Source organism: Muscardinus avellanarius (assembly GCF_963383645.1).
Source record: "Muscardinus avellanarius genome assembly, chromosome: 4".
Lineage (NCBI taxonomy): Eukaryota > Metazoa > Chordata > Mammalia > Rodentia > Gliridae > Muscardinus > Muscardinus avellanarius.
The window spans coordinates 87,458,842-87,485,092 of NC_137789.1; the positions used below are offsets into that span (position 1 = coordinate 87,458,842).

At 40.8% G+C, this 26,251-nt stretch overlaps 1 protein-coding gene across 1 annotated transcript in view; it reads left to right on the plus strand.

Annotated features, from left to right (window-relative positions):
* Positions 1-26,251, plus strand: part of USP54 (ubiquitin specific peptidase 54) — a gene marked incomplete at both ends in the record, with an annotated part of 97,237 nt that overhangs the window by 32,143 nt on the left and 38,843 nt on the right. Inside the window, 12 exon segments of the mRNA XM_080693549.1 lie at positions 3,712-3,846; positions 7,681-7,794; positions 7,932-8,014; positions 8,191-8,256; positions 8,814-8,919; positions 9,029-9,175; positions 12,866-13,015; positions 15,417-15,585; positions 17,578-17,748; positions 22,325-22,467; positions 22,640-23,018; positions 23,227-23,461. Of these exon segments, the coding sequence (XP_080549675.1) occupies positions 3,712-3,846; positions 7,681-7,794; positions 7,932-8,014; positions 8,191-8,256; positions 8,814-8,919; positions 9,029-9,175; positions 12,866-13,015; positions 15,417-15,585; positions 17,578-17,748; positions 22,325-22,467; positions 22,640-23,018; positions 23,227-23,461 (1,898 nt within the window).

The window sequence follows — 26,251 nt, forward strand, 5'->3', positions numbered from 1 at the left end:
GTCTCACTACTTGCTGAGGTTGACCTTGAGCCTGTGATCCTCCTGTTTTCAGCCTTCCAAATACTGGGATTACAAGCATGCACCATCATGCCTGTACTTACTTCTATTTTGAAACAGGATCTTGCTAAGTTTCAGAGGCATGTCTCAAACTTGTGATCTTCCTGTCTCAGGCTTTCAAGTCCTGAGATTACAGCCATGTGCCACAAGGCCCAGTTTAGAACTTGCAATTTTATTTTATTTTTTTATTTTTGCAGGTCTGAGGATGGAACCCAGAGGCATTTGACCTCCAAGCTACACCCCCTGCCCAATTTTTTTTTATTCTTTATTTTGAAACACTAATTGCAAAGGGCCTAAGTAGCTGAGGCTGGTAGCGAACCGCAATCCTCCAGTCTCAGCCTGCTGAATGCTGGGATTACAAGCGTGCGCCACCACGCCTGGCTCTGCAATATTAAATAGGTTGATTATCAAATACTATATTGGGAAATTAATATTTGGATAAAAATCTATGGGAAATGAGTGATTGACAGTTCTTGGGAGACAAACAGGAGAATCACAGGTTTATAGCTAGCATTAGCTACTTAGTGAGGCTATTTGCAGCTTGTGCGCATGTGCGTGCGAGTACACACACACACACACACACACACACACACACACACACACACACATTCAGCTACATAGAGAAAGAGTGATACAGGCAAAGAACTCAAGTGCTAAATAACTCCCTGGATCTAGAATATGTGTGATAGGTGTTTGGGGCAGAGCAAGACTCACTAGCAGTTCAGATTATGTAGAAAGTATTGCATTGATTTTACTGTGTATTCAATGGGAATTCTATAGAGGTTTTTGAGCAAAGAAATGACCTGATTTATATTTTAAAAAGTCATTAGCTGGGCATGGTGGCCCATGCTTGTAATCCCAGTACTTGGAGGCTAAGACAGGAGGATCACAGGTTCATTGCTAGCCTCAGCCACTAGTGTGGCTCTTTGTAATTTAGTGAGACCGTGTTCAAAATAAAGAATAAAAGCAGGGCTGGGGAGTGTAGCTTGGAGGTTAGAATGCCCTTGGGTTCAATGTCCCCAGTTCTGCCAAAAAAAAAAAAAAAAATGTCATCTGACTGCTGTGCTTTTTCAGGGAGACAAAGGAGTCAGTCAAGAAGTGAGAATTTGAAGGACAGAATTTACTTTCATTTGGATGATAGTAGGTGAAGTGAGAGGTCTAAGTATATTTTTAGAGTGGCAATAAGAGGATTTGCTGATTGATAGGATCTAAATTGTGAGAGAAAGAGGAGCCAAAGTTGATTTCCAAGGGTTTTGCCTAACCAGCTACAAAGATGGTGCTTTCATTTACTGAGATGGGGAAGAATACAGGTAGAATTGGTTTGGGAAGTGGTTAAGAAACTCATGTTGGAGTATGTTAAATTTGGTGTGCGTGTGTGTGTGTGTGTGTGTGTGTGTGTGTGTGTGTGTGTTACTAGAGATTGAACCCAGGAGCATTCTACCTCCAAGCTACACACCCAGTCCTATTTTTTATTCTTTTTTTTTTTTTTTTTTTTTTTTTTTGTGGGTCTGGGGATGGAACCCAGGGGCATTTGACCTCCGAGCTACACCCCCTGCCCTATTTTTTATTCTTTATTTTGAAACAGGGTCTCACTAAGTTGCAGAGGGCCTCACTAAGTAGCTGAGGCTGTCTGCAAACTGTGATCCTCCAGTCTCAGCCTCCCAAATGCTGTGATTACAAGCATGCACCTCCACACCCAGCTTCTATTTTTTATTCTTTATTTTTAAACAGGGTCTCACTAGGTTGCAGAGGGCCTCACTAAGTAGCTGAGGCTGGCTGCGAACCTGTGATCCTCCTCTCTCAGCCTCCCAAGTACTGGGATTACAAGTGTGTGCCACCTCACCCGGCTTGGAAGTTGTTTTTTTTTGTTTTGTTTTGTTTTTATGTGAAGAAATTACTAACACTTTGAAACAAGAGACTTATTTTCTCTTCTTCTGTTAGTATGTAATGAATTGCTAGGTGTGTCGTTTATCTGAGTGTTAGGTTTAGTGAGGATTTAGGACAAATGATGTCAAGGAGTCATCATGGGACATATGATGTCTTAGGGGAAAGTCCAGTACCTCCTGAGAAAGACTCATCAAGCCATCTTTTCCCCTCTTCTTTGGATATTACATCCAGCAGGGTTCAGGTGTAGCTAGCGATGGAGAGGATAGATACATTTAATTACATCAGTGTAAAACATGGTTATGCAGCAGAGCTTGGTAGCTCAAGCTTGTAATCCCAGTACTTGGAAGGCTGAAATCAGAATTACAGGTTCGTGGCCGGCCTCAGCAATTTAGGCCTTCCACAACTTAGTTAGACTCTGTTTCAAAATAAACAAATAAAATTGGGATAGGCATGTAGCTCAGAGGTAGAATGTACCCAGTTCAGTCCCTAGTATCACCAAAAAAAAAAAAAAAAAAAGACATGCATAAAAAAATGCTGTAACCAAAGTTGGCAGACAGGGAGAAGATATTCTCCACAAGTTAGACTAAAAAAGGACATGAAAAGATTAAAAGTACCAGAAAGACCAACTTTAGCCAGTCTGACAGTATTAAATCTTGATAATATTTTGAATTTGGGGAAGTTTATATCATATATTGGCAGAACTATAAATTGACATAGCCACTTTATAACTGAAAAACTGGAGACTGTCAAAATGTCTGTCAGTAAAGAAAGAAATGGGTAAATAGATAATGGTATTGTTACCTGACAAAATGGGACATGAAACAGAGTAAAGGAATCTTTTTGAGATATGGATAGATCTCAACAAACAATGCTGAGTTAATGAGACACTTTCAAAGTAAAAGTATAAAAGATGGGCATGATGAGCCGGGTGTGGTGGCGCACACTTGTAATCCCAGCATTCGGGAGGCTGAGACCAGAGGATCATGGTTCACAGACAGCCTCAGCTACTTAGTGAGGCCCTCTGCAACTCAGTGAGACCCGATTTCAAAATAAAGAATAAGAAAATATGGTAGGGGGTATAGCTTGGAGGTCGAATGCCTCTAGGTTCCATTCCCAGACCCGCAAAAAAAAAAAAAAAAAAAAAAAAAAGATGGGCATGGTGATGCATGCTTGTAATCTCAGTACTTGGGAGGCTGAGATAGGAGGATCACAGGTTTGTGGCCAGCCTCAGCTACTTAGCAAGGCCCTCTGCAACTTAGTGAGACCTGGTTTCAAAATAAAGAATAAAAAATAGGCCAGGTGTGGTGGCTTATACTTGTAATCCTAGTATTCATGAGGCGGAGACCAGAGGATTGTGGTTCATGGACAGCCTCAGCTGTCCTCCCGTCTCAGCCTCCCCAATGCTGGGAATTACAAGTGTGTACTACCACGCTCGGCCTCATTCTTTATTTTGAGACAGGTTCTCACTAAGTTGTGGAGGACCTCACTAAGTAACTGAGGCTGTCCGCGAACCATGATCCTCTGGTTTCAGCCTCCTGAATGCTGGGATTACAAGCATGTGCCACCATGCCTGGCTCGGAGGATCTATTAATATAGATCACGCCCTTTATTCCTACTCTTTGATTTTTTTAAAAATCAAACTCTGTCAACCTATGAGTACATATGCTTCTATAGCCATCGGAATAGAGATGCTAGCATGGCAATGAAATATGTAGAAGCTTAATAACATCATTGTGTTTTTTCTTTTGTCTAACCTCTTCCCTACAGGGAATCTTTAACCAGTTTCAGTGTAGTAGTGAAAAAGTGCTTCCATCTGACACTCTCCGCAGTGCTCTGGCAAAGACTTTTCAGGATGAACAGCGTTTCCAACTGGGAATTATGGATGATGCTGCGGAGTGCTTTGTAAGTGCTGGTCACTGGCCCTTTTTGATATGGGGTGGGACTACTGATGGTCTCCATCAGAGACTTAAAACCTTCCAATGGAATTTGTTGATCTCTGATCTCTGCAGTTAGAAGTTTGTCTAGTTTCTCAGAGCTCTAGAGTGTCTTTCCTATTACAGTGTGATTTTTCATTTTTATTTTTATTTTTTTGCAGGTCTGGGGATGGAACCCAGGGGCATTTGACCTCTGAGGCACACCCCCTGCCCTATTTTTTATTCTTTATTTGAAACTAGGTCTCACTAAGTTGCAGAGGGCCTTACTAAGTAGTTGAGGCTGTCCGCGAACCGCGATCCTCCAGTCTCAGCCTCCCGATTGCTGGGATTACAAGTGTGCGCCATGCCGGGTAACAGTGTGAATTTCAAAGTAGTTTTTTTTGTTTTTTTATCTTTCCCTTAAGATTAGCTACCCTTGTACTTGTAATTGCATAAAACAGTGGCTCTCACCTTCAGAGGAGCCATTAAAATATGAATTGCTGCCAGGCGTGGTGGCGCATGCTTGTTTGACCCTGTTTCAAAATAAAGAATAAAAAATAGAGCAGGAGTTGAATTTAAAAAAAAAAATAAGGCCTGGAGGTGCAGTTTGGAGGTAGAGTGCCCCTAGATTCCATCCTCTGTAACACACACACACACACACACACACACACACACACACACACACACCTGCTGGACTGTACCCTCAAAGTTGTTTCTTCTCCTCCTCTTCTCCTTTCTTTCTTTCTTTCCTTCCTTCCTTCCTTCCTTCCTTCCTTCCTTCTTTCTTTCTTTTTCTTTCTTTCTTTCTTTCTTTCTTTCTTTCTTTCTTTCTTTCTCTTTTTCTTTTGCAATACTCTAGATTGAATCCAGGGCATTTTACCTCCAAGCTACATACCAGCCCTGTTTTTCATTCTTCATTTTGAAACAGGGTCTCACTAAGTTGCAGAGAGCCTCACTAAGTAGCTAAGCGATCCTCCTATCTCAGCCTCCCAAGTACTAGGATTACAAGTGTGTGCCACCATGCTCAGCTCCCTCAGAGCTGCTCATTTAGTTGCCAATGAGTGTAGGTTTATTCATGGTCAGCCTCAGCAAATTAGTAAGGCTGTCAGGAACTTAGTGAGACCCTGTTTTCAAATAAAAAACAAATAGGGCTGGAGGTGTAGCTCAGAGATAAAAGGCCCCTGGGTTCAATTCCCAGTACCACAAAAGACCTTGTGCAACAAATTAGAAATATCTGAGTATCCTGTGTATCCCATGATTGGGCCAAAATCAGAGGTACTCCTGAGAATTGCTCAGAGAATTGGATTGCTGATACACTGCTGGTGAGAAAAAAATGGTATATAGCTACTCTTAAACATGCTATATCAAAAGGTTATATGTAGCTGGACATGGTGGCACGTACTTGGGAGGCTTAATAGGATCATAGATTGGAGGCCAGCTTCAATTTAGTGAGACCCTGTATAAAAATAAAAAATAAAATAGAGTTGGGGGTATAACATGTTAAAACTAGAATGCCCTTGGGTTCAGTCACCAGTAGCACACACATAACTCTTTGAATAACATTATTAGGAAAACAAATAATAGACATGGGAGAAGAGGTTAGTGACTGATTGGGGTTACATGGGTAAAGCTATAAAGAGATAGCATAAAGGAGCCTTGTGTTGATGGGACTTTTTTTTCTTTTTTGGTGGTCCTGGGGTTCCTGGAAGCCCTTATGCCTCCGGGCTACACTCCCAGACTTATTTTATACTTTTTTATTTTTGGAAATAGGGTCTCTTAATCCAGCAAGGCTGGCTTCGAACCTGTGCGATCCTCCTGTCTCCGCCTCCCAAGCATGGGGATTACAAGTGTGTGCCACCAAGCTGGGCTTGATGGGACTATTTTGTATCTTGATTGTGGTGGTGTTTACATAACACTAAACCTGATAAAATTCTTGGGGCTAGCTGAGCATGGTGGTGCATGCCTGTAATCTTAGTACCTAGTACTTGAGAGGCTGAAATAGAAAGATCACAGGTTCGAGACTAGCCTCAGCAACTTAGTGAGACACAACAATCTAGCAAGACCCTATTTCAAAATAAACAGTAAGCTGGCATGGTGGCGCACGCTTGTAATCCCCACGCTTGGGAGGCAGAGACAGGAGGATTGCGCGGGTTCGAAGCCAGCTGTGCGTGCTGGCTTAGGAGACCCTGTTTCCAAATAAAAATATAAAAATAGGTCTGGGAGTGTAGCCCTGAGGTAGAAGGGCTTCCAGGAACCCCAGTACCACCAAAAAGAAAAAAACAAACAAACAGTAAGCAGGCATGGTGGCATGCTCTTGTAATCCCAACTCGGTGAGACCCTGTTTAAAAAAAAAAAAAAAGACTAAAAAATAGGGCTGGGGGTGTAGCTCAGAGGTAGAAGCCCTTGAGTTCCATTCCCAGTACTGCAAAATAAATAAATAAATCAAAATAAAAAAGTCTGGGGGTATAGGCCAGAGGTATAAAGCCCGTGGATCCAATCCCATGTATCACACACAAAATAATTTTGCATGGGGCTACACATGTGCAAACATACAACACACACACACACACACACACACACACACACACACACACACACATGAATGCATGCAGAACTGGTAAAATCTGAATAAACTGGGTTGTATTAAAGCCCATTTTCTGGCTTAGTGTTTTTTTATTTTTATTTTATTTTATTTTTGCAGTACTGGGGATGGAACCCAGGGGCATTCTATCTCTGAACTACATGCCCAGCTCTATTTTTTCTTCTGTATTTTAAAACAGGGTCTCATTGAGTTGCAAAGGGCCTCACTAAGTAGCGGTAGCTGAGGCTCTCTGAGAACCACAATCCTCCTGTCTCACAGTCCTCCCAAATGCTGGGAATACAAGTGTGCGCCACCAAGCTCGACTTAGATATTGTTTGTTTTTTTTTTTTTTTTTTAAGATTAACAAGAGCTGGGTGTAGTGGCACAATGCTTATAATCTTTGTACTTGTAATGCTAAGACAGGAGGATCGTAGGTTCACAGCCAGCCTCAGCAATACAGTGAGGCCCTCCAAACTTAGTGAAACTGTGTTTCACAAAATGAAAATAAAAAATAAAAATAAAAAGGTTAACAAAATACTCCATTAAGCTGTATGACAACAGTGCACCAATAAAAAAAGAAAGGTTAACAAAAGCTGGGTATGGTGGTGCATGCCTATATCCCAGTACTTGGGAGTCCAAGACAGGAGAATTGCAGGTTTGAGGTCAGCCTCAGCAACTTCATTAGGCCCTCAACTGCTTAATGAGGCTGTATGCAACTTAGTGAGATCTTGTTTCAAAATAAAGAATAAAAAATTGGGCCGGGCGTGGTGGTGCACGCTTGTAATCCCCACACTTGGGAGGCAGAGACAGGAGGATCACGCAGGTTCGAAGCCAGCCGCTCGCGCTGGCTTAGGAGACCCTGTTTCCAAATAAAAATGTAAAAATAGGTCTGGGAGTGTAGCCCGGAGGTAGAAGGGCTTCCAGGAACCCCAGTACCACCAAAAAAAAAAAAAAAAAAAATTGGGCTGGGGTTGTATCTTGGAGGTAGACTGCCCTGGGTTCAATCCCCAGCACCACAAAAATAAATAAAAAATAAACAAATCGAGCTGTGGATATAGCTCAAAAGTAGAAAACCCTGTATTCAATCCCCAGTAACCCCCTCCTCATACACCCAAAGTTAACAAAATTAGGGACATTCCTGTTTTGCAGGAGATTTTGTATGTCTCTGGGTAAATTGCTTACCATTTTGTCCATTTGTCTGTTAAGTATTGCTGATAAACTGATTTGTTCTTTTCCTGTTAGGAAAACCTCCTGATGAGAATTCACTTCCACATTGCTGATGAAACCAAAGAAGATATATGTACTGCCCAACACTGCATTTCCCACCAGAAATTTGCAATGACGTTGTTTGAGCAGGTGAACCCTATCTCTATTCACATTTCTTCTTAGACCTTTTCTTAAGAACATTTTATCCTGGGATGTGGGGTGTTAAATGGGTTCCAAAACAGTCTGTGACTGTGACTGCTTAGTTCTGCTTTTTCTCTCCTGCCTAGTGTGTATGTACTAACTGTGGCGCCACTTCTGATCCACTGCCTTTCATCCAGATGGTGCATTACATCTCCACCACTTCCCTTTGGTGAGTCTTACAGACTTCTCTGCCATACTGTAGGCACTTTTCCAGTTGATTGGGTTTAACTGAAGGCCACCAAAAAGCTTATATTCTTATAAGTCTGTGTTCTGAACTCAGAACAATCATTTAAAAATAACTTTGGGTCTCCTTCTTTCCTCTCCTATCCTTTCCCCGTTTCTTAGGGGAAGTTCTGGCCAGCAAAGTGGGAGGAGAAATGGGGATTCTCTGAACTTTAGATTTTGGGTTAGGTAGAGACTCACTGTGTTTGTGGGACGCTGAAGCTGGTCAGAACAAGGACCTGTGATATGGTGGACAGAGGAAGAAAATCAAACATGTGAGTTAGGCTTTTATTTTTGTGTGTGGTACTAGGGATGGAACCCAGGGGCATTCTACCTCCAAGCTACACCCCCAGCCCTATTTTTTTTTTTTTTGGGTGGTACTGGGGGTAGAACCCAGGGGCTTTTTCTATCTCTGGGCTATACTCCCAGACCTATTTTATACTTTATTTGGAAACAGGGTCTCACTAAGTTGCTGAGAGCACCACCACGCCCGGTTCCCACCCCTATTTTTGATTCTTTATTTTGAAACACGGTCTCACAAAGTTGCAGAAGGTCTCACTAAGTAGCTGAGGTTAGCTACAAACCAGGATCCTCCTGTCTCAGCCTCCCAAATGCTGGGATTACAAGTGTGTGCCATCATGCCCAGATCATGAGCTAGGAATTTGAATGAGTGATTTTTTTGACTTAGCCATAACTCAGTACAACTCCCACCATTAATTACCCCCTCTTCTTTCTCCATCTTGAAGCAATCAGGCTATTTGCATGCTGGAAAGACGAGAAAAACCTTCGCCAAGCATGTTTGGTGAGCTGCTGCAGAATGCCAGCACCATGGGAGATCTGCGGAACTGTCCTGTAAGTTAAGTTGGGTGGGTTTCAGAGTAAGAAGAAGAACCTTGGTTCAGTGGAATTCAGGCAGAGCCTGTGAGAAACATGTTGAATTAGCATTATGTCTGTATTTCAGAGCAACTGTGGAGAGAGGATCCGGATTCGCCGGGTGTTGATGAATGCTCCGCAGATTATCACAATTGGGCTGGTATGGGACTCAGATCATTCAGACTTGGCAGAGGATGTTATCCACAGTCTGGGCACCTGCCTTAAACTGGGTGATGTACGTGTTAGTTACCTTTATCTCTGTCTTAGAGTTCTTGTGTCTTAGTATTTTCCAAGCACTTGAATATATGTTTATTCATTTAGATACATGTGCCTGCATGCACATGCTTACATAATCTTCTTTGTGAAGGTGGCAAAGGCTTTTGGGAAGAAATGGATGATTTGGGCCTCAAAGAACAGAATGGGAAGTTGGATGTGATAACGCCAGCTTCAGCTACTTAGGCCCTTTGCAACTCAGTGAGACCCTGTTTCAAAATAAAGAATAAGCCGGGCATGGTGGTGCATGCTTGTAATCCCAGCACTTAGGAGGCTAAACAGGAGGATTGCACAGGTTCAAAGCCAGCCTCAACTACTTATTGAGGCTCTCAGCAACTTAGTGAGACCCTGTTTCCAAATTATAAAAAAATAGGTCTGGGAGTATAGCCTGGAGGTAGAAAAGACCCTTAAAAAAAAAGCAAATAAAGAACGTGTCTGGGTTCTTTCCTCAGTATGGCAAAACAACAAAACAACAATAACAAAGAAAACAAGAATGGGGAGAGCAAAAACAAACAAACAAACAAACAAAAAAACAAGAATGGGTAGAGCTTAGCTAATGGTATAAACTAATCAATCAATTTATAGATTTATAGAGTTCTTGCATGCTTTACTCATTGTGAGTTGAGTCCAGTGTAGCATAAGGAAATGTATCCCAGTGTGGGAAGTAGTAAGGTCAAATGGGTGGGCAATCCTAACTGTCTGCCACAGGAGCCAAAGGAGGTGACGAAACTCACAGTAAGGAACCCATATCTCTTGAGAAGGTGAGGAAGTAGTTTGGAAGAGATTTTAGTGGTTTAGGGAAATATGGAAAAGATTTCACATTGGATTTCTACTTTATTAACTCCACATCCTAGTGTAAGTACAGTTCAAGGAGAGCCAGAAAATCTGGTTTTCTTTCTACCAGTTTCTCTCTGGAATAATTTTGTGATTAAGAGGAGACTAAAAAAATTTCTTTTAATGTTTTTGGTTTAAATCATCATTGAGAATAATTAAACTAGCTGGGATCTTATTTTAGGTCACTTTTTCAAGGAATATGACCTGAGTAGGTTATGCAAAATAATATCTCCTTTTCCTCTTAACCTTCCTACCTCTCTCTCTCCTTTCTGTGTGTGTGTGTGTGTGTGTGTGTGTGTGTGTGTGTGTGTGTTGCTGGGGATTGAACCGAAGGCCTAAACCCTCAGCACTATTCTTTTTTTTTTTTTTTTTTTTTTTGCAGTACTGGAGATGGAATCCAGGGGCATTCTACCTCTGAGCTACACTCTGAGCTTGTTCTTTTATTTTTTTAAACAGGATCTCACTGATTTGCAAAGAGCCTCACTAAGTAGCTGAGGCTTTCCAAGAACCACGATTCTCTGGTCTCCGCCTCCTGAATGCTGGGATTATATGTGTGCGCCACCACGCCAGACTTTTATTCTTTGTTTTGAAACAGGTTCTCACCAAGTTGCAGAGGATGATCCTTAAATCTGAGATCCTCCAGTCTGAGCCTCCCAAATACTGGAACTACAAGTGTGCACCACCATGCCCAGCTTTCCTCCCTTCTTTTCTTTTCTTTTCTTTTCTTTTCTTTTCTCTTTGTTCTTTCTCTTTCTTTCTCTTCTTTCTTTCTTTTCTTTTCTTTTCTTTTCTTTTCTTTTCTTTTCTTTTCTTTTCTTTTTTGGCACTGGGTATGAGACCCAGGGACATTCTACCTCCGAGCTACACCCCAACCCTATTTTTTTATTTTTTATCTTGAAATAGGGTCTTATGGAGTTGTAAAGGACCTCACTAAATAGCTGAGGCTGGTCATGAACCTGATCCTCCTGTCTCAGCCTCCCAAATGCTGGGATTACAAGTGTGCGCCACCATACCCGACTTCCTTTCTATTTTTCTGATTGAACCCAAGGAACAACAATCCTAGACCTATTTATTTATTTATTTATTTATTTATTTATTTATTTATTTATTTATTCTCTCTGTGTGTGTGTGTGTGTGTATGTGTGTGTGTGTTTGTGTGTGTGTGTGTGTGTGTGGTGCTGGGGATGGAACCCATGGGCATTCTACCTCTGAGCTGTATCACCAGCCCTATTTTTTTTTTTTAATTTTTTATTTTGAAACAAGGTCTCACTAAGTTGTAAAGGCCTCACGAAGTAGCTGAGGCTGTCTGTGAATGTGTGATCCTCCTGTCGCAGCCTCCCAAGTACTGGGATTACAAGCATGCACTGCCATGCTTGGCATTGGTTCCCCCCTTTTTTTTTGAAATAGGGTCTAATTTGCTAAGGGTCTTTCCAAGTTGCTGAGGAAGACCTTGATCCTCTTGTCTCAGCCTCCCAAGTACTGGAATTATGTTTGCACCACTGTGCCTGGCTTTTTTCCTTAAATTTCTGTAGTCTAAACCAGGCGTGGTGGCTCACACTTGTAATCCCCATGTTTGGGAGGCTGAGACAGGAGGATCGCACAAGTTCGAAGCCAGCCTCAGCTACTTAGTGAGGCTCTCAGCAACTTAGACCCTGTTTCCAAATAAAAATATAAAAATATGTCTGAGAGTATAGCCCGGAGGTAGAAAGCCTCTGGGTTCCAACCCCAGTACCACCAAAAAATAAAAATTAAAAAATTTTGTAGTCTACATAGTCTGTATTTTTCTGGTATAATTTTTATGATTGTTTTTTCAATCAGATATACTCCTAAGGGCAGACTCTTTTTCTTCAAATCTAACTTGCGCGATCCTCCTGTCGCAGCCTCCCAAGAGCTGGGATTACAAGCGTGCGCCACCATGCCCAGCATCAAATGTTTTTATATGCCTTCTAGCATTCAGTTACCTAGGAATTGAAATGTTAGTAGCTAGCATGGCTTCATTGTTCCTCTTAAGATGTCTTCTCTCCTTCCACCCTACTTAGATTCTTAGTAGGAAATTTATTTTTGTGTAGTTATCTGATAAGAAAACTTTGAAACGTGAGAGCATTTTTTTAAAAAGCTTTCCTGGTTCCTTTTATGATAATCTTCAGTTTAAAAAACACTGAGTTTGCTGGACATGGTGGCTAATGTCTGTAGTCTCAGTACTTAGAAGGCTAAGAAAGGAAGATTGCAGGTTTGAGGCCAGTCTAAGAAATTTAGTGAGACCTTGTTTCAAAATAAAAAATAAAAAAGGAGCTAGGGATATAGCTCAAAGGTAGAATACTCCTGAGTTTAATTGCCAGTACCAAAACCAGCAACAACAGTAATAACAATAACAGCAAAACACCTAAACAAACAAACAAACAAAACAAAACAAAACCAACACACAAAAAATACCAGCCAGGCATGATGGCCCACACTTATAATAGTATTTGGGAAGCCAAGACAGGAAGATTGTAGGTTTGAAGCCAACTTAGTCCCTTTGCAACTTTTAGTGAGACCCTATTTCCAAATAAAAAATAAAATAGGGCTGGGTGTATGGTAGAATGTTTCTGGGTTCCATCTCCAGTATCACACAAAAGTTTTGCTTTTCCTTACCCTTTCCAGTGTAGGTTCATTTCTGATAATTAATCTGGAGTAGCAAAAAAAAAAAAAAAAGGAAAAAAAACTCTTGAAGAGAGGTCAGTATCTTTTTTAAGCAATATTAATAGAGTCCACTGAGAGATGATATGAGATGTTATATATGTGACTGTTCTCTTTCTTTTATTTTTCCCCCCTACAGCTATTTTTCAGAGTGACAGACGATCGGGCCAAGCATTCTGAGCTGTATTTAGTAGGAATGATCTGTTATTATGGCAAACATTATTCTACGTTCTTTTTTCAAACAAAGATTCGTAAATGGATGTATTTTGATGATGCTCATGTCAAGGAGGTAGGAATAATCAAGGCCTTCTTGAAGTGTTTGGTGACTGCAACAAAAAATACAACACAGATAATTATTTGTATTTAGTGTTTCATTTTCATAATTTTGACTGCTCCAACCTATGTAAGATATACTTTGTATTTTTTCTCCATCAAACTTATAAGAATATTAGTCTTGTTTTTCTTAATAAATATGTAATTCTTTGAGCCAGGCTTAGTAGTGCATGCTTGTAATACATCTAACAAGGAGAATTGAGTTTGCAGCCAGCCTCAGCTATTTAGTGAGGCCCTCCGCAATTTAGTGAGACCCTGTTTCAAAAATAAAAAGCTGGGTGTGGTGCGCATACTTATAATCCCCATGCTTGGGTGGCTGATAATTGCGCAGGTTCGAAGCCAGCCTCAGCTGGCTTAAGAGACCCTGTTTCCAAATAAAAAATATAAAATAGGTCTGGAATGTAGCCCCGAGGTAGAAGGCCCTTGGGTTTTATCCCCAGTACCACCACCAAAAAATAAATAAATAAAAATAAATAAATAAATAAATAAATAAATGGGCTGAGGGTGTAGCTCAGAGATAGAACGCCCCAGGGTTCAATCCCCAGCACCACAAAAAAAAAAAAAAAAGAAAGAAAGAAAGAAAGAAAGAAAGGGAAAGAAAAATGTAATTCTTTGAGGATAAGATCATATGTCTCCTGTTATTTTTTTTGAATCTCATTAGCCATTAGCATAGTTCTGTATTTATAGTTGACAATGTATTTTTTTAATGCATTACTTGGCTGGGTGCGGTAGTGCACACTTATAATCCCTGTGTTTGGGAGGCTGAGACAGGAGGATCGCACAGGTTCGAAGCCAGCCTCAGCTACTTAGTGAGGCTCTCAGCAACTTAGTGAGACTCTGTTTCCAAGTACAATATAAAAAAAATAGGTCAGGGAGGATCGTACGGAGGTAGAAAGCCTCTGGGTTCCACCCCCAGTACCACCAAAATGAATAAAATAAATTAAAATGTATTACTTGGTTGATTTCAGTGGGAACAGCTTAATGCATTAAATTAGGTTATCAAGTTAACACAAAGTTTAGAATTCTGAATCTTGGGATCATCAGTGGGCAATACTTTGCATCAGCGATAATATAAATGATTTTTCAGTTCTCATCCACCTGAAATGTACTATTACAGATTAATGTGTATAAGGGGAATAGCGTAGGACAATAGGGCTACAATCCCTAAAGCAGGAAATTTGGTACCTTCTAAACTGTAGATCTGTCAGTAGAGTTAGGAAGCCTCTTGTGATAACAGAAGCAGCTGCTGCTAATATCAGGGACTGCTGACTACCAGCCCGTGGGCTTGAAGCACCATCTTACACAAACAGTAGTGTTTAAAAATTCTCTCATTCTTCTTTTGTCTTTTTTTTTTTTTTGCTATTATAATTTGGGGAGTCATATATAAATTATTTGAGTCTTAGGGTTTTTTTAATTTGAAAAGTACTCATACAAGATATTAAATAAGATTTGCTTATGAGAAGCATATAAATATGTTTAATGAAAATAATGGTAACTTGGTTATAAATTTACTGAACATCTGTTAATGAAGAGAACATTATGCTAGTAGTCTAACTGCTAGAGCACAACTCACATCTGAGAGTGAGCCTCATTCAGGCTGAAGATGGGATGCATCTGGGGATGTGTTTGAATTGTTTGCATGATTTTCTGTTACTCTTTCCCACTGCAGTAGCAGAGGTGCATCCATTACAGGGCTAAGGCCCCAGGAGTTCAGCTGTTTAGTCTAAGTAGTTTGACTTTTATGTCCTGTTATGTGTGTACTCTGAAATTGAATGTCATATAGTCTAAGCATTCTGTTAGAATGTCTGTTTGTACTTCAGTTTCACAAAAGTGATTTTTATATTTAGGAGAAAATTGTGGAAATGCAAAAAATATTTTTTTGTGTGAGGTACTGGGAATTGAACCCAGGGGCATTCTACCTCTGAGCTACAGCCCCAGCCCAATTTTTTATTCTTTATTTTGAAACAGGGTCTCACTAAGTTGCAGAGAGCCTCACTAAGTAGCTGAGGCTGGCCTCGAACCCAGATCCTCCAGTCACAGCCTCCCAAGTACTGGGATTACAAGTATATGCCACCATACCTAGCGCATGGCTATCTTTGAGAGCTTTTATTCCTGTTTCAAAACTGAGTTGATACTTCACAGAAATAAAATAATTTTTCATCATTCCTTCTTCCTCTTAAGGGATTTTAATGCTTTCTAAAAGGATTTGAGGGGGAGGGGAGTTTAACAAAAAATTAAGTTTGGGTTTAAGGTCTTTTTTTTTAACCCAGTTTTGTCTTTAGAAAAGCTGAATAAATATATGTTTTGATTTGTGGACATGAAGTATAATTGTCCTGTTCTTCTGGTTTCTGGTTCAGATTGGACCTAAATGGAAGGATGTGGTAACCAAATGCATCAAGGGGCATTACCAGCCCTTGCTACTGCTTTATGCAGATCCCCAGGGCACCCCAGTGTCTACCCAGGACCTGCCTCTCCAAGCTCAGTTCCAGTCATATAGCAGGACATGCTATGACAGTGAAGATTCAGGTGAGCAGCCTAGCTCTCTGTCTCTCCCCTCCTTCTACTCCATGAAGGATCCACTAGACATACGAAAGACATGCCAACTGGTGCTGGAGCCTAACTTATGTTAGATTTTCTTTCCTTCAGCCTTCAAGAGTTTGGTGTCAGCTGGATGTGGTGACGCATGCTTGTAATCCCTGTACTTGGGAAACTGTGGAAGGAGAATCACAGGTTCACAGCCAGCCTCAGCTACTTAGTGAAGCCCTCCGCAATTTAGTGTGACCCTGTTTCAAAATAAAGAATAAAAAATAGGGCTGGGAGTGTAGCTCAGAGGTAGAATGCCCCTGGGTTCAATCTCCAGTACCGCCCAAAAAAAAAAAAAAAAGGAAAAGAGTTTGGTGCCTAAGTCAGTTGGCTCTGTTCAAAAGTTAGAAGGAGATTATGTTTATTTACATGGAGATACCAAATTTGTGAGGGAGAAAAACACCTCATTATTCAGTCCTCTAATGTTGGGGAAGATGGTTGATTTTTATTAACAATTTAACAACTACTATAAAACTAATCATTTTGGGGAGTATGGGAGTTTTATTTGAAAATTCTAAATGCAGTAATGATATTCCTTAGGTTATGAAACAATTTTTCATTTCTAAGTTTATTGTTTGAAACTTAAATATATTTCCTATAGAAACAGTTTCCAGTTTGATGGCTAAAGAGTCTCATGCTAGCTTACAGAGGCTCATAATATTTGAACTATAACCCAGTAGTTTTGTCTCAGTTTCTGAAACGGAGGAAAAAGAAATGTTCTTTCACTCTTTTGAATCCAGGGCTGGTCATTGGTGTGTGTGTGTGTGTGTGTGTGTGTGTATTTTTTTCTTTTTTTTTGGGGGGGGGTGTACTGGAGTTCCTGGAAACCCTTCTTCCTCCAGGCTACACTTCCAGAAAGAGAAGATACTTGGCTTTTAAGTCTTTCTCCGTTTACCTCCCACCTGCTTAGTGCCTGGTGTTTTCTTTTCTTTTGTAGCCCACCTGGACCTGCCCTACTGCCTTTACTCAAATGCCTATTTGTCCTGTTGTGCTTTGCTCAGCTAAGTGTTTGAAAGAAAGCATTCCGCCTGAACTAATTCACACTGAAGAATAAATATCAACCTCATAATTTCTCTGAGATATGAAAAATGCATAAAATGTCAATTATATAGCTCAGTGATAGAGCACTCGCATAGCATATGTGAGGCCCTGAGCTCAATCCCCAGGACTGCAAAAAAGATTAAAGCCAATTCTTTTTTTTTTTTTTTTTTTTTTTTTGGTGGTACTGGGGTTCCTGGAAGCCCTTCTACCTCTGGGCTATATTCCCAGACCTATTTTATATTTTTATTTGGAAACAGGGTCTCTTACGCCAGCGCGCTGGCTTCAAACCTGCGCAATTCTCCTATCTCCGCCTCCCAAGCACGGGGATTACAAGCGTGCGCCACCACATCTGCCCCCCCACCCCCGCGGGTCTGAGGATGGAACCCAGAGGCATTTGACCTCTGAGCTACACCCCCTGCCCAATTTTTTATTCTTTATACGGAGGGCCTCACTAAATATCTGAGGCTGTCCTCCCAAATACTGGGATTACAAGCATGTGCCACCACGCCTGGCTTCCAATTTATATTTTTTACAGCAACATTCTTGGCAGTGTCGGAGAAAGCTTATAAGATAGGTGAACAGCTGGCTACGTGTGACAAGTTGGTCTGGGACTTTCCTTCTAAATAGATCTACTTCTCACAATTTTTTCATTTCTTTCACTCTCCTCCCGTAGGCTTTCTAAAATCCCCACAGTCTTTCATGGTGGCAGGCAAGGTGGGGCAGGAGTGGGACGAACTGTATGTGTATCTGGATTACCTAGAAGGTGGGTGTTGGGGAAAGCTCTATAGCGCCTCTCACCCTCCCTTCTAGGAGCTCTTATCTTCTGGGCCTCTGCCATGACACCATCACTCTTCTTGCTTCCTCACCTTTGCATATGTCTCCTCCTTCCCTCAGGGAGGGAGCCCTCCATCTCAAGTGACACTCGAACAGATTCCTCAACGGAGAGTTATCCCTACAAACACTCCCACCATGAGTCTGTGGTCAGTCACTTCTCTTCTGATTCTCAGGGAACAGTCATCTATAATGTGGAGAATGATTCCATGTCTCAAAGCAGTCGGGACACAGGTAGGGACATACAGAGAAGACACTGCTTACCTGATTCAATTTCTGCATAGAAGGTGTCCGAGAAAAAGAAACTGGGGAATATTGGAAGTGTTTCCCACGCAAGGTGAAAAGCACAGAACTTGGGCAATTGAGATAAATACAAAGAAACAACATAGTTCTCAGTGGACAATGTATATACTCCAATCAAGAGTAGCCTATCAATAAGGATCATTAAAATACGACTATCAGTGTAATTTTTCTTTTTTTTTTTTTTTTTGGTTTGTTACTGGGGATTGAACCCAGAGGCATTCTACCTCCAAGCTACACCCCTAGTCCAATTTTTTTTTTTTTTTTTTTTTGTGTGTGTGTGTGTGTGTGTGTGTGTGTGTGTGTGGTACTGGAGATGAAACCCAGGGGCCTTCTACCTCCGGGCTACACCCCTGGCCTATTATATTTTATTTATATAAAATATATATAAATATTTATTTATTTTCTCACTAAGTTTCTGGGATCCTCACTAACTAGCTGAGGCTGGCTTTGAACTGGCATGATCCTCCTGTCTCAGCCTCCCAAGTACTGGGATTCTAAGTGTGTACTACCATGCCCAGCGAGGCCAGCTTGTTTGCTTGCTTGCTTGCTTGCTTGTTTGTTTGTTTGTTTGTTTGTTTAGTGGTGCTGGGGTTAGAACTCAAGGGCATTGTACCTCCGAACAATATCCCCAGCCCTATTTTTTATTCTTTATTTTGAAACAGTACCCAGAGACTGAGACAGGAGAATCATGGGTTTGCAACCAGCCTCAGTTACATATTGAGGCCCTCTGCAACTTAGTGAGACCCTGTTTCAAAATAAAGATGAAAAAAAATAAGGTTGGGGATATAGAATGCCCCTGGGTTCAATCCTCAGTACTGGGCATGGTGTTGTAAGCCCGTAATCCCAGGATTTGGGAGGCTGAGACAGTAAGATTGCAGGTTTTAGGACAGCCTTAGCAAGTAGTGAGATTATCATAAAACTAGTAAGACCCAGTTTCAAAATAAAAATAAAATAGGATTGGAGTATATTTCGGAGGTAGAATGCTCCCAGGTTCAGTCCTCAGTAACACACACACACACACACACACACACACACACACACACACACACACACACAGTGAGATCTAGGGATGTAACTCAGTGGAATAGCATTTGCCTTGGACTGATGGTGTAGCTCAGAGGTAGAATGCCCCTGAGTTCAATCCCCACCCCCATAACAAAATAAGTAAAACAATTAAATGTCCAAATATCATCTTATATAAATGTCATAATTTCTAAGTTTTTTTTGTGTCTTATTCAAAATCTAAATGCGGTCTGCACATTGTGATGGGTTTATAAGTTTTTTAGGTTAGTTTTTTTTTGTGGTAATGGGGATTAAATCCAAGGGAACTCTACCTCTATCTCCAGACCTATTTTATTTTTATTCTGAAACAGGGTTCACAAAGTTGCTGAGGCTGGCCATAAACCTGTGATCTTTCTGTCTCAGCCTCCCAAGTATTGGGATTACAGGCATGTGCCACCCTGCGCATGTTGGGTTACTTTGAATGTGTAGGGGTTTACTCTGGGTTTTTTTTTTTTTTTTTTTTTTTTTTTGTAATTTGTTGTTTGAAGAACTAGTTTGTCCTTATTCCTAAATTCTAGATTTTGCTGAATTTTTTTTTTTTTTTTTTTTTTTTTTTTTTTGGTAGTACTGGGAATGGAACCCAGGGACTTTTCTACCTCAGGGCTATACTCCCAGACCTATTTTACACTTTATTTGGAAACAGGGTCTCACTAAGTTGTTGAGAGCTTCACTAAGTAGCTGAGGCTGGCTTCGAAACTGTGCAGTTCTCCTGTCTCAGCCTCCCAAGTGCTGGGATTACAAGCATACACCACCATGCCCGGCTATGGATTTTATCTCTAGTTATTCTTTAATATCTTTCTCGGCCCTCCCTCCATTTCTTTCAAATCTTTTGTTGACCTAGAAATTTGGTCAAATTTGTGATTTTTTTTTTATAACTAGCTGCTTAGATGGTGTTAGGTGTGACCATAAAATCATATTTTTGAAACCGTGAACCAGGGAAAAGCCAGACCAGCGAAATACAACAAAATAGGTCTATTTTTTAGAACTGTCATGTACTTAGGGTTTGATACGTGTGTGTTAAGCTGTCCATTGGTTTAACATTGTAAATGATTTCCTTCTTCATTAAATCTGTCTTTTGGGCCCAGATAAAACAAAGGAACAGATAAAAGCAATAAAAGATTGCATGGAGCAATTGGTGAAGTATCCATTTCACAGCTGGGCATGTTGGCATGGGATTGTAATCCCAATACTTGGGAAACTTAGACAGGTGGATCACAGGTTTGAGGCCAGCTACTTAGTGAGGTTCTCTGCAACTTGTGAGACCCTGTTTCAAAAGTAAAAAAAAAAAAAAAACAGGGCTAGGGGTATAGCTTAGAGGTAGAATGCCCCTGGATTTAATCTTCAGTGCTGGGGGAAAAAAAATTATATATATATTCACTACCTTGCTGATACTTGAATATGTACAAGAATTTTTATTTTTTATTTTTTATTTTTCTTTGTGGTACTGGGGATGGAACCCTCCTACCTGTGGGCTACACTCCCAGGCCTATGTTATATTTTTATTTGGAAACAGGGTCTCTTAAAGCCAGCAAGGCTGGCTTTGAACCTGCGTGATTCTCCTGTCTCTGCCTCCCAAGCGCAGGGATAACAAGCATGCACCACCATGCCCGGCTACAAGGATTTTTATATAATAACCTGAAAAAAATTTCTATTAGTCTTCAGTGTACTTGAGAACCTAGGGAGGTGTCTCTAAAGCCTTTTTTCAAACTTAATTCACCTGTCTTCTAGCAGCTTAGTTAATTATATCCCTTTTTTGGAAGGGCTACTAAGAGATTGACCTCAGGAGTATTCTACCTCTGAGCTATACCCCTGGCCCTACTTTTATTTATTTTTATTTTTATTTTGCAGAACTGGGAATTGAACCCAGGGCAGTTCTACCTCCAAGCTACACTCCCACTCCTATTTTTTATCCTTTTTATTTTTGGTGTGGTACTAGGGGCTTTCTATCTCTCGGCTACACCCCCACGCCTCTTTTTTTTTTAAATATAATTTATTTGGAAACAGGGTCTCACTCAGTTTCTGAGAACCTCACTAAGTAGCTGAGGCTGGCTTCAAACCTGTACGATCCTCCTGTCTCATCCTCCTAAGCACTGGGATTACAAGTGTGTGCCACCACGCCCAGCTCTATTTTTTATTCTTTATTTTGAAACAGGGCCTCACTAATTAGATGAGGCTGGCTGCAGGCCTGTGATTCTCCTGTCTCAGCCTCCTAAATGCTGGGATTACAAGCATGTGCCACCACGCTCAGCTTTCTACTTTTATTTATTTATTATTTTTGTGCATCTGGGGATGGAACCCAGGGGCATTCGACCGCCGAGCCACACCTCCTGCCCTATTTTTTATTCTTTATTTTGAAACAGGGTCTCACTAAGTTGCAGAGGGCCTCACTAAGTAGCTGAGATTGTCTGCAAACTGCAATCCTCCAGTCTCAGCCTCCTGAATGCTGGGATTACAAGCGTCGCCACCACGCCCAGCTCTACTTCTATATTTTATTGTGAAATGGGGTCTACTAAGTTGTTGAGGCTGGCTCTGAACCTGTGATCTTTCTGTCTCAGCTTCTCAAGTACTTGGATTACAGGCATGTGCTACCACACCTAGATAATTATATCCTTAGATACAGAATCTGAACTTTGCTCTATAATCTAAATCATATTCATACATTTGCCTACTGTGGGCATGAAGTAGGGCAGACTATAAAATAACTCAGTTCCCCAATGATTACTATTGAGGAATGATTATTATTCCCAGTGATTACCATTGAGAAAATATACTGTCTAGGTAATGCATAGGTTGGAGCTAAGAATTAATCAAAGCTGAAATGTCCTTTTAAATTATTCACATTTAAGGTGGGTTTGGAACTTGGTTTTAATGCCATAATATAATCAGAGCTCTTGTGGCAAAAGGTTAGAGCACCCGAGATAATTCCAAATGTACTAAAAATCAGACTTTACTTGATACATGTTGCCATATAAAAGGAGATCATTTCTTAATTTATGAGAGCATAAACATGACATTTTAATATAATCATCAAAACGTTTGCTTTTTAAGAATTACCAAATGGTGGAGATGTAGTTTAATAATGGAATGCCTGTTCAGCATACACAAGGCCCAGTGTTTGTTCTCTGGTATCACAAAAGCAAACAAAAATTTGCCAAATGTGTCCTTAGACCTTTTGGGTCACTGGAAAAGATTATTAGTATGCTTTGAGATAGGCAATTTCTCAGGAGACAGTTTGCATTTGGAAGCTACCATTAAGTACTTGAGCTTCTCTGCATATATCTACTGAGAGATTTCTACTCTTACATCAGGCCCTGATAGCCTCTGATCCACAGGTATGCTAAATTTGTGCTGCTGCCATAAATCTCAAAGGGAGACTAGGCCCTCAAGGGGATTGATGTTACTCTCATATACCAACCAACTCACCCCCATTTCTTTGTTCTTTCAGGACACCTGACTGATAGTGAATGTAATCAGAAACACACATCCAAGAAAGGGTCCCTGATAGAGCGCAAGAGGAGCTCTGGCCGCATTAGGAGGAAAGGTGATGATCCACAGGCCTCAGGATACCACAGTGAAGGCAAGGCACTCTGTATTGCTTCTCTTTTTCATTGCCTTTGCCCACCTTTTGTCATACTCCAGACTGTTGGCTTTTCCTTTCTGCTCAAAGGTTTTTCCCTTGCTTTCTAGATTTTGGGATCTGGGTATCTGTGGTCACTTTAAACATCTATAGATATTTGTTCCATTCTTTGTGTTTTTAGGAGAAACACTGAAAGAGAAGCAGGCTCCAAGAAATGCCTCCAAGCCATCCAGCAGCACTAACAGGCTAAGGGATTTTAAAGAGACAGTCAGCAATATGATCCATAATAGACCGTCTCTGTCTTCTCAGACCAATGTAGGCTCTCCCTGTGTGGGGAGGGGAGGAGACCAGCCTGACAAAAAACCTCCTAAGAACCTGCCTTTACACTCTCATGACTGGGAAATAGAGAGTACCAGCAGTGAGTCAAAATCCAGTTCTTCTAGCAAGTATCGTCCAACATGGAGACCCAAACGAGAGTCTCTGAATATTGACAGTATTTTTAGTAAGGACAAAAGGAAGCATTGTGGCTATACCCAGCTTAGTCCTTTTGCTGAGGATTCAGGTGAGATAATCAGGGATGGCTGGGCTTAATAAAGTTGATTCATATATTTATAACCTGATTTTCTGTTAGACCTGGCCAGGAGAATTTTTACTCTGTTGCAAGGCTTTTTGGGGATGTGAGTTAAATAAGTGACTGGAGGGAAGAATAAGTTAGATCTTGATTTAGGCAAATGCTAAATTTATCTTTTTCCATACTTTGATTGGGATAGCTAAAGAATTTACACCAGATGAACCAAACAAGCCACCTGCTTATGACATTAAGACTGTTGGATCAAACCCACAGTACAGTAAGCCTTGGGGGCCAGTGCGGCCAGGCTCTCATCTTTTAGAGCAGCACCCTCGCCTCATTCAGAGAATGGAATCTGGCTATGAGAGCAGTGAGAGGAACAGCAACAGCCCTGTCAGCCTGGATGCAGCCCTTCCTGAGAGCTCAAATGTCTGCAGGTATTGTTTAGCTTTTGAATAGAAGCATTGTCCCTTGCAATCTACTTGGAGCTTTCAACCTAGGCTTAGACCAGCAGTGAGGATTTTAGTACCATCCATGTGCTTTACCAGCTTTCTATAGCAACACCACCCTCTGCTGGGAGAAAGAGCAAAGGCATTTGAGAAATGAGAGCCCTTTCAGTCTGAAGTGTTAAGTATAAAGTAATTGTTCACTGTTTACTTCAGCACATATATCACATTTGTTACAATACAAAGAAGACTAATATGTATGGCCTTTTGTGCAAGGATGACTTGCATATACTTGAAATGTCCTATATTTCTCAGGTATGTAGGATGAAAAAGTCTAGAGATATATGAGATATATAGGTATTAATATTGTACTATAAGCTGGGCATGATGGTACATGTAATCTCAGTACTTGGGAGGCAGAGACAGGAGGATCACAGGTTCTAGGCTAGCCTCAGTTACTCTATGTAGAATTTCAGTTACATGAGATTTTAGCTGATCTTGACATAAAAACAAAAAATTAGCAATAATGTGAGATGCTTTGAAAGGAATGATTATATCTTATATAAGGGTGATACCACATTCATTCTTTTTCACTGTTCTTCCCTAGTCACAGAGCCCTATTCAGTTTTACTAATGAGCAGAATCTTTAAAAGTTTAGTAAGAGAGCGTGGCATGGTGGCGCACACTTGTAATCCCAGTATTTGGGAAGCTGAGGAGGATAGCGGTTTGAGGACAGCCTCAGCTACTACTTAATGAGGCCCTTTGCAACTCAGTGAAACTCTGTTTCAAAGTAAAGAATAAGAAATAGGTGTGGGGTATAACTTGTAGGTAGATGCCCCTGGGTTCCATCCCCAGTACTACTAAATAAATAAATAAATAGATAGAATAAAAAATAGAGCTGGAGGGTGTAGCTTGGAGGTAGAATGCCTGTGGGTTCAATCCTTAGTACCAAAAAAAAGTTTAGCTCAGAGGTAGAACACTAATCCTGAATTTGATTCCCACTTTAAAAAATAAAAGAAGAAGAGGGAAAGGATGTAAGGAGAAAAGAAAGGAAGAAAAAAAGAAAAACTTCAGTAAGAAAATGGAAGAAAAACCAAGTGCAGTGATGCATGCCTGTAATCCAAGTACTTTGGAAGCTGAGATAGGAAGATGGTAGGTTCAAAGCCACCATAAGGTAATTTAGCAAGACCCTGTTTCAAAGTAAAAAACAGGAGCCAGGCATGGTGGTGCACACTTGTAATCCCAGTACTGAGGAGGTTGGGACAGGAGGATCAGGTTTGCAGCCAGCCTCAGTTACTTAGTGAGACCCTCCACAACTTAGTGAGACCCTGTTTCAAAATAAAGAATAAAATATAAGGCAGGGTAGAATAAGTTCAGAGGTGGAGTGCCCCTGGATTCAATTTCCAGTTCTGCCAAAAATTTTTAAAAAATAATAAAAGGACAGGGAGCATGGAATAGAATCTCTGAATCCTTAGTACTTAAAAAAAAAACCAGATAATACATATGAGGGTAATATATTCTTCTATTAAATCTAATTTAATATATATATTTTTTGCAGTAGTAGGCCTGAAGCCCAGGAGCATTCTACCTCCAAGCTATACCTCATCCCTATTTTTTATTCTTTACTTTGAAACAGGGTTTCACTGACTTGCAAAGGGCCTCACTAAGTAGCTGAGGCTGTCCGTGAACCTAGATCCTCCTGTCTCAGCCTCCCAAATGCTGGGATTACAAGAATAAGCCACCATGTCCAGTTTATATGCCTGGCTTTTTTATTCCGTGTGTGTGTGTGTGTGTGTGTGTGTGTGTGTGTGTGTGTGTGTGTGTGTGTTACTGGGGATTAAACTCAGGGGCATTCTACCTCCAAGATACACCCTCAGCCCTATATATTTTTTTGTACTGGGGATGGAACCCAGGGCCATTCTACCTCTGAGCAACACCCCCAGCCCTGTTTTTTATCCTTTATTTTGAAGCAAGGTCTCACTGAGTTGCAAAGGGCCTCACTAAGTAACTGAGACTGTCTGAGAATTGCAGTCCTCCTATCTCAGCCTCCCAAATGCGGGGATTACAAGCGGTAACCACCACGCCAGGATCTCTTTTTTCTTCTTTATTTTGAAACAGGGTCTCACTGAGTTGCAAAGGGCTTCGCTAAATATCTGAGGCTGTTTGCAAACTGTGAACCTCCTGTCTCAGCCTCTCAAGTACTGGGATTACAAGTGGGTACCACCACGCCCTCTTTTTTTTGTGTGTGTGGTACTGGGAATTGAACCTGGGGGCATTCTACCTCAGAGCTATACCCCAGTCTTATTTTTAATCCCTCTCTCCCTTCTTTCCTATCTTTTTATTTTTATTTATTTTTTATTTATTTATTTTTTTCCAGTACTGGGGATTGAGCCCAGGGACATTCTACCTCCAAGCCACACCCCTCCAGCTTTATCTATATTATTTATTTATTTGTTTGTTTGTTTCTGGTACTGAGAGTGGAATCCAGGGGCATTCTATGTGGCTATACCCCAGTCCTATTTTTTATTCTTTGTTTTAAAACAGGGTCTCATTGAGTTGTAAAGGGCCTCACTAAGTAGCTGAGGCTCTCTGCAAACCATAAACCTCCTGTCTTGGCCTCCCAAATGCTGGAATTACAAGTGTACACCACCACACCCAGCCTTTATTTATTTATTTATTTATTTATGTATGTATTTATTTATTTATTTTGGTACTGGGGATGGAATCCAGGGGCATCCTACCTCTGACCTGCACCCCCAGATCTTTTTATTTATTTGTTTG